This window comes from Macrobrachium rosenbergii, chromosome 14, assembly GCF_040412425.1.
Source record: "Macrobrachium rosenbergii isolate ZJJX-2024 chromosome 14, ASM4041242v1, whole genome shotgun sequence".
Lineage (NCBI taxonomy): Eukaryota > Metazoa > Arthropoda > Malacostraca > Decapoda > Palaemonidae > Macrobrachium > Macrobrachium rosenbergii.
In genome coordinates, this window is record NC_089754.1 from 30,447,384 (window position 1) to 30,456,939 (window position 9,556).

Genomic DNA, 9,556 nt, shown 5'->3' on the forward strand with positions numbered 1-9,556 from the left:
ACTGAGAGAGAGAGAGAGAGAGAGAGAGAGAGAGAGAGAGAGAGAGAGAGAGAGAGAGAGAGAGAGCGTTTATAATATTATACATTCATCAAAAATTGTATATAAAGATTTAAAAATCAAAGCAGACTGATTTCAGTATTTATTAAGGAAATATTCTCGGTTTTGAAAAAATATTTCAGTATTTCAATTAAAAACGCACACAAACGCGCGCGCACACACACGTCCAGACCTCTTAAGGCTAAGAAGCTCTCAAAGAAGCTGGTTAGGCTTAGATTTTTTTAATCTTTTAAGCCTAACGAAAGTAGGCCTAAGCCCAAGAATGATTGTGGATGCATTGATCCAAGTCAGACGGAGCCCTGAATTATATTTATGAATTATATTTACTTAAGAAACAAATAGAATTCATAGATGAATTCCCTCTCTGAAAAGAGAATTATGTCTCATCTTTGTTCAGGAATCGAATTCAGGGTTATTGTCAAGGCCTTATGCCAGATTCAGTCGAAATCCTTTGATATAACTGCAAATATCTCCTTGTGAAATTACCATGTAGTTTCTACTACAAATAAAGATCTTTTACAACTTAAAAAACATCAAGAGCTGACTTTGAAGATACTTTAATTTATCAATTTTAGTTCACAGTCCTGTAAATAAAAAAAATTATGTACTATAAGGACGGATATTAGACCTATATCTATATCTGTTTTATAGGCCGTTAATTTCAAACAAGAGTTCTGCAACTCAAAAAAGCCCTGCTGTAAGGAGGAGTATTAGACCTATATTTATTTATATTTTGACACTAGACCATTAATTTTATACCACATTTCCGTGAGTCAAAACATCTACTATAAGGCGAATATTAGGCCTATATCTAAATATATTTTGACACTAAACCAATTTTTATTTCTATACAAACATCTGGCTATAAAATTTCCATATTTATTCCATATTACAGGGGAGAAGACTGTGCACATTATAAAAAAACCATTTTGTGAGCTATTCAGAACTACAGAAGCCTACAAAGTCTCTAATAGCATTACTGTACAGTAGGCTGTACGGAAAAAGCTGTTTTTTTTTACCGGCTGTGCTTCCGCTAAAGCCTGGCTTGGTTTTGATTTAGAAAAGAGAGAGAGAGAGAGAGAGAGAGAGAGAGAGAGAGAGAGAGAGAGAGAGAGAGCTGTGCATGTTTGCATGTCACATGCGGTTTACGATTACTCCTTTATTAGTCCTTGATGTGAAGAAATACTCTCTCTCTCTCTCTCTCGACACACACACACACACACACACACACACACACACATATATATATATATATATATATATATATATATATAGAGAGAGAGAGAGAGAGAGAGAGAGAGAGAGAGAGAGAGAGAGAGAGAGAGAGAGAGAGAGAGAAAGTAAAGGGCTATTTCTAAGAAAGAAAAAAGCATATCATCATATTCTGACGCAACCTAACCAATTACTGACCTAACCGACAGATAGACCTATCTCATCAAATTCAATCTGCAATAAATAATAAATTCACGAATTCGCGGTACGTATCGTTGGTGACACGTCCATTCACTCCGCTATCGATTATTCACCAGACACGTGCAGCGTGTGACGTCATCGTACAGTTTCGGAGACGCGTAGGCGGGAAACTATAGTGGCCCACCCTGGGATTTTTTTTTGGCGGGAATTATAACTATAGTCACTACAGGCGAGTTATCGGGAATTTGGAGGGAATTATACAATGAAGATAATGTAATCTGGCGGGAATTATACATTGAGAATGTAATCGGTGTGAATTATTCATATATAATACACAAACATACACACATATATACATAGGCTACACACACACACACACACACACACACACACACACACACATATATATATATATATATATATATATATATATATATATATATATATATATATATATATATATATATATATATATATATATTATTAAAAGGACCTCATTCAAACTGGATGGTATCTAATGGAGTATTTATTCAGAAAAAGTTACAAGCTTTCTTGGACAAACAGTCCACATTATCAAGTATGCATACTTGATAATGTGGACTGTTTGTCCAAGAAAGCTTGTAACTTTTTCTGAATAAATACTCCATTAAATACCATCCAGTTTGAATGAGGTCCTTTTAGTAATTCTACTATTGCACAGAACAACTGTGTATGTGATAAAGTTAATATATATATATATATATATATATATATATATATATATATATATATATATATATATATATATATATATATATATGAATAATTCACGCCAGATTACATTCTCCTCATTGTATAATTCCCGGCAGATTACAGATTATGTTGCCTTTATTGTATGATTCAGAGTAGAGTATATATATATATATAGAGTATATTATATATATATATATATATATATATATATATATATATATATATATATATATATATATATAGAGAGAGAGAGAGAGAGAGAGAGAGAGAGAGAGAGAGAGAGAGAGAGAGAGAGAGAGAGAGAGGGAGACTTTGCACAATGAAGCAAATGTAATCTGGAAATTAAAAACTGAAGAGAGAGTTTGGTGTATTTTTTTTTATAAATTGGGTTTAGGAGCCATATAAGTCCAAATATATACACGGCATTTTTATTAGTCTAATACTGTTCGATTAAAACTATATATATATATATATATATATATATATATATATATATATATATATATATATATATATATATATATATATATATATATATATAAAATACACACACACATATATGTGCGTCAGTGTGTGTTTTGTATCAAGAACTAACAACAGTAGTAATCTCAAACCGCATGTGAAATGCAAACATGCACTTCTCTCTCTCTCTCTCTCTCTCTCTCTCTCTCTCTCTCTAAATTAAAACTAAACCATTGATTTACAATCTACCGTGAAGGTTTAGCGGAGTACAAAAAAAAAAAAAAAACAGCATTTTCCGGCCAGAGCGCTGTGCAGCAATGCTGTTATAGAGAGAGCACGATAGAGCCAATTGGTGAATTATAATGACTAGGGAAAAAAAAACCGTTAAAACTATAATTCAAAGAAATGCGTCCGAATTGGACTACAGTTCCACAATTACAGTTTCACAACACAATCTATTTTTTCTATTAGACAGTTTCGGACGCCTCGGCAGCCGAGGTATAATGATTACTCTCGGAAGAGATATTCATGATATTATGGCGTATGATGAATGTAATTCCCTCCCAACTCCGAAAAAAATTAGGTCCGAGGAGAGAGAGAGAGAGAGAGAGAGAGAGAGAGAGAGAGAGAGAGAGAGAGAGAGAGAGCACTCACAATTGTTCTGGGAATAACAATATTCGTCTGGTTTCCGAGAATTTATCTTTATTTATATTTCAGCCTAGTACTAGTGGCTATAGTACTATTATATATATTAGCTATAGTACTATATTAGTATAATGTATAGTTGTTAATCATTACATGCTGTTGTATTTTATTATATTTTTGCCTTTCCAAAGCATTAATATTAGAATTCCTATCTGGCTTAATAGCACTCTAACATAATAGGAAATGAATTCAAAATCTAGCCTAGTACTAGTGACTATAGTGCTAATATATATTAACTATAGCACTAGTACTACTCTATAGTAATAGGCAGCCAAGACACCATTAAATCCGTTTAGTTTTGTAATTATTTATTAAATGAATACAGTCAATTCAAGATCAAAATAAAAAATATATATATATAAATAATGTTTTCGGATCACTAACAGCTAATGAAAGATTACATTTGAGCATCAGGAAATAATGTAATTGGTGGAAAATGTAATTTGTATAAAATAACGCATATAATTGAATTATTTTAGTCCATATTGAGACAATTTTGTATGCAAATGAGATAGTTGTAAATTTTTAAAAATTCTGATGTATTTTAAAAGTACTTAAGTATAAAAATTGGTATCAGTAGCTATGTTGGAAAGTAAGCTTCATAAATACAATAATACGTTGCATTACGTAATACGTAGATATTTGGTAAATATAGTAAAGACCTAATAACGAAAAGGATTTTATTGTAAGTGACTAAGCCACCTAAAATTACTTAACAACCAGCCGGTTACTTTTGAAAGCCTAAACCGATAGTTCAGGCCATTGATTGAATTAGCAATAACTGTTTATTCATATATATATATATATATATATATATATATATATATATATATATATATATATATAGAGAGAGAGAGAGAGAGAGAGAGAGAGAGAGAGAGAGAGAGAGAGAGAGAGAGTTTTATGATTTAGGCGAGGCTGTATAGTACAACTGAGAGAGAGAGAGAGAGAGAGAGAGAGAGAGAGAGAGAGAGAGAGAGAGAGAGAGAGAGAGAGAGAATTTAGGGCGAGGCTACGTAGTACTACAAGAGAGAGAGAGAGAGAGAGAGAGAGAGAGAGAGAGAGAGAGAGATCAACTGCAGCAGCTCCTTGCAAGGAGCTGATTAAATCAACGCGGAACGTCTTACAGAATGAAAGAAAAAATCGAATATAAGAAATACCGGTTTTCCTTTGCCTTTATAACGCACGAATGAACACCTGGGTGGAGAGAGAGAGAGAGAGAGAGAGAGAGAGAGAGAGAGAGAGAGAGAGAGAGAGAGAGAGAGAGAGAGAGAGAGTTATGTACGAATCGTACCTAAAAGTTCAATTCGTTCGCTTACTAACGTAGTCTTATCCACAGTTAAGCATTGATTGAGAGACATAAATATGTCTTCCAAGTCTAGGCCTGTGTGTGTGTGTGTGTGTGTGTGTGTGTGTGTGTGTGTGTGTGTGAGAGAGAGAGAGAGAGAGAGAGAGAGAGAGAGAGAGAGAGAGAAATGTGTGAATCGTACTAAGCATGTACACGAAATAACGTTCAATTTAGGTCGTTAACGAAAGTAAGTTTATCCCTACCACTGCCATAAAAAGTTCTGCTTACATTCACAATCAAACATCTTGTAAACTTATTGTTAATCATAATTAACAGAATATGATTAATAACTTAAGTATGAGTGAGACTATATACAGTAAATCTTACTCACGATTAAGGTGAATGAACTTGAGTCACGAGAACATTAGTACTATAATTGATTAACGGGAATATCGGCCTGTATTTGCGACAAGCTTAATTCACGATACGAAAATGCAATTCATTTTCCGTCTTTAGAGCTTACTTACTTTACTAAATACTTAATTGAATGTCACGTATACGAAAGAGACTACATTAATTCGTTTATGCATGCGTATGTTTGCGCAGAGAGACAAAAAGACGATAAATAATTGAATTATATATTTGTCCGCGGTGGCGCCATTGTCAAATATGGGCTGGTATTGTTAGGCTATGATTATATTGTACTTTCACTGCAAGATGATGAGAGAGAGAGAGAGAGAGAGAGAGAGAGAGAGAGAGAGAGAGAGAGAGAGAGAGAGAGAGAGAGAGAGCGGTTTTAGTCGTAAATTAGTACAACTATCGATTATTTTCCACTAATCCTTGTTTTGTTGTTCGTTGTTTTTCTGCTTGCAAAGAAGCATTGTAAGATTCTGCAGAGAGAGAGAGAGAGAGAGAGAGAGAGAGAGAGAGAGAGAGAGAGAGAGAGAGAGAGAGAGAGAGAGAGAGAGAGAGGGTACGAAATGTTAGTTGTTATCAACTAACATAGAGCCCCATATTTGCCTATTCTGCATTGAGAGAAAGTAAAAAAAAAAACAGAAAGTATTTTTAGCGATGCGAAAGTAACAGTAAGTAACCAAGGAATCAATTCGCTCCGTGCAATGCGTAAATAATAACATTGTAACATCGCATCAATGTTGAATTGCAACGTACCACGCCCCCTTGCAAAACAAGGGACGTACCGTCATGTTTTAGGGGTAACTCATGTATATTTTGGACCGGAGAGGAAGGATCCTATACTCTAACGCCCCTTAGGACAACCGAAAGAGTCATGTGAATCCTACGAAGGGAAAGGGAGAGAGAAAAAGCATTTCTTCATTACATCATTGCATCCATGACTGCAAGCAACTTTAAGACTCGATATCACCTCTGTCAATGTCAATTATATGACGAGAGAGGAAGGGTATCCTATACTGTTATGTCCCTAAGGACACCCAGAAGAGTCCTGGGAATCCTGTGAAGGGAAAAGGAGAGAGAAAGCATTTCTTCATTGCATCATTGCAGCCATGACTGCAAGCAACTTGATATAAACCTCTTCTCTGTCAATGTCGTGTATAAAGTCCTAGACCGAACATTCTTCTCGTGGCACGCAAACTTGGTCTCTATGTCAGGCGAGTCCTAACCAAATATAGAGGTCGTTTACCATAAAATCGCTCTAGTTTGGTGAACTATTCCTATCCTAAATAAAACATTATTATATTATATTTCTTTTGCGTGAATATCAAGCGGAAAAACACACGCATTGAAGAAAAAACACGGTTAAAACAGCGTGGAAAAACACATCCCACACGAGCGTCTTATGTAGCAGGTTCGATCGCCGTGAGATCTTAGGTACACCAAAGACGGAGGGAATTCTCACATTTTGTAGACATTTCTGCATAAAAACTCTTCTTGAATGTTATTTATCATTATTTGGAAATTTCTTTAAATCTGCAGTTGAATAATATAAAAGACGAAGAGAAAAACTTAAAGTTTATTCTGAAGTTTCCACGACGTACGGTTGTGGGAGCAGCCTACCAGTCAGCCATTCCTTGCACTATGGGAGGGTCGGGAAAATATTCAACAAAAAATCTACGTTTCGAGTTTAACTTGAATTTTTATTGTCAAATAGACAATATTGATACAAACTATCATTTAAGCACAATGACAACTGTTAATTACATGCCGATAATAAATTATCGAAGAAAATAAATCACGGGGAGATGAGTGCTCTTGGGATGGCCGGGCGCCAGAAGTTGTGTTAGTGGTGCATTTTTCGACGTAATTTTCATAGGTTTACGGAGGTCGAAAGTTTTAATTGATTATACATGCACAAAGTAAATTTATTATTCTAAATATACGTATGTAATAAACAAAAAATAGATTTTTATAATAATAGTTATTTAGTGTTTTGTCAGAGAAGGTGGTATCCAAGACAACCACTATCCTGAGAAATGCGATGATAATTCACTCGGAGAAGCCATTACGAAAAATATAAGTATATAAACATAAAGATCAATTATTTTTCAATCGTTTCTGTAAATATGAAAATGCGGGACCATCGAATACGGTCGTTAATGTTCCGCCAAAGTAATTATAACAAACACAGATAGCGCCAGCAAGATTGAGAAACTGAACGAAAACGGGCGCGCGAGAGGCTTGACTACATATCCGTCCGCACTCCTCAATAAATAGCGAAAATTCGAGTTGGGTTTCATCATTCGCTTACTTGACCCGACTCAGTGCGTATCGCGTCGCGCTCCTCCGCTTTATCAATCTATCCAAAATGACTGACGCTCCCGCAGCTGCCCCAGCATCCCCGAAGAAGGCGAAGGCCAAGGCTAAGGCGCCAAAGAAGCCCGCGTCCCATCCCAAATACTCCGTTATGATTGCCGCCGCCATTGCCGCCCTTAAGGAACGTTCCGGCTCCTCCCGTCAGGCAATCCTGAAGTACATCGTCGCCAACTACAAAGTCGACGCTAAGGCCGCCGGCACCCAGCTGAAGCAGGCGCTGAAGAGGGGCGTCGCCGCTGGTGCCATCAAGCAGGTGAAGGGCGCCGGTGCCTCCGGATCGTTCAGACTTGCGAAGGCCGAAGCTCCCGCCAAGCCCAAGAAAGTTAAGAAGGTCGCTAAGAAGCCCGCAGCTGCTGCTAAGAAGGTCGCCAAAAAGCCCGCCGCTAAGAAGGCCACGAAGAAGCCCGCCGCCAAGAAGGCTGCCAAGAAACCTGCAGCAGCTAAGAAGGCTGCCAAAAAGCCCGCCGCTAAGAAGGCAGCAAAGAAACCAGCTGCTAAAAAGCCTGCAGCTAAGAAGGCGGCCAAGAAGACAGCAGCTAAGAAGGCCAAGAAGTAGATATCAACGTTGACGGACCAGGTTTTCAGATGTATATTTAACTTTCCAAAAGTAAAAGATAAATATTTATTACTCCGTAGGAGTCTTTGTACAGTACAATGTAAGTTTTAAGAGTTTTTATCCTTTTATAGAACAAATGTACCTGACTGCGTGCGTGCTTGTGCTCGCCTGCGCTAGAGAGATCTCTTGTATGTGAGGTGTTTCGTAATAAAATTGTCCATATTTTGTAAATCCACTTGTATTTTTTTTGTCCGAGGTTTGTTTTTCTTGGTTTTAATATTAATATGGAAGTATATGGTGTGCTGGATAACTTAACCTACTAAATGTAGGTTAAAGTAAAGTTTCCAGGAAACTGTGAGGAATACAAAAGTAACTTATAATTCAAAACTAACTAATAGAAAGCCAGCTACTAGGAATCAGGTTATACCTTGTAATTTAAAAGAAAAAGAAATCCTACATCTTAATTTACTGGAAAAACTTAATTGAAAGTGAAATTTATAGAAAGCTGGTATGGTGAAATTGACATAAAACCTTAACCCAGTGTTGGTTCAGGTAGAACTACGTAAATGCAGTAAATTGAGAAACTGAGAAAGAAGGTAAAAGTAAACTACAGAAACAACTGGTTTGAATTTCCTTAAAGTGTCAAGTTTATTCTCAAACTTCTGAAAGAAAGAGACTAGAAATGACTAACTAGGAACAGAAAAGCTATTCAGTATAACTAATCTTATTAGGAGTAAAGAAAAAGCTTATGACCGGGATATTTAAAGGCTAGTCTTATTTTAACGAATGCAGAAACCCCTGTTATGATCGTTGAGGATCCCAGTTTCCTGGAAGTATTGAATAAAACTGCTTTATCTACTTGTTACAGAAAGTGAAATATGCCTTTGGCATAAAGAAATAACTGAAGCGATGTTGCCAGAAGAAAGAAAAAAGTCAATGATTTACTACAGATATCCTTTACAAAAGTAGCAAGAGAATGACTGATATAATTGAGGAATTAGATCATGTAAGTACTTTTAATGTAATTAATTATTCTTAAGACAGGTAACTTACGCAGGAAAAGTTTTGATAAACATATATAATATACAAATATATGGTTAGTGTTTATATGTTGTTCAACAAGTACTTAATATTAACCCTATTATAAAAAAAATTAATTATATTTACTTGATCCATCGAAATGTAGTTCTTTGTAGAGCGGAGTGAACGAAAGATTGGTTGATAAGAAAAAGTAAATATATATATACACATTTATATGAACGCATATAGTTAATATATTCAACGATAATTCTATGTACTTTAAAATGCAATTTACATACTTGTTCCATCGATGAGTAGTTCTTTGAAGGGTGAACTAAACAGTTGTCAATCCAAGAAAAGTAATGTATAATAATGTGCAATGTATACTATAAAAAGTTTTTATCCAATAAAAATGCTAAAGTTCGTAATTTTTCATTGAAGTTATTGTTAATTATATTTATTAAGTGCTATCATAGCTTATTACCTTATTTAGATGGCTTTTAAGTATCTAATTGTAAGTAAAAACTGAGAAT

General features: G+C 35.4%; 1 protein-coding gene across 1 annotated transcript; it reads left to right on the plus strand.

Moving 5' to 3' along the window:
- The first annotated feature begins 7,357 nt into the window (after positions 1-7,357).
- Positions 7,358-8,238, plus strand: LOC136845857 (histone H1-delta-like). Its single transcript, XM_067116268.1, has one exon. It carries the CDS (start codon positions 7,440-7,442, stop codon positions 8,001-8,003), a length of 564 nt encoding a protein of 187 aa, XP_066972369.1. The 5' UTR covers positions 7,358-7,439; the 3' UTR covers positions 8,004-8,238.
- The last annotated feature ends 1,318 nt before the right edge of the window (positions 8,239-9,556 follow it).

Coding starts and splice junctions, on each gene's coding strand:
- LOC136845857 (XM_067116268.1), top strand. CDS start 7,440: ATGACTGACGCTCCCGCAGCTGCCCCAGCATCCCCGAAGAAGGCGAAG.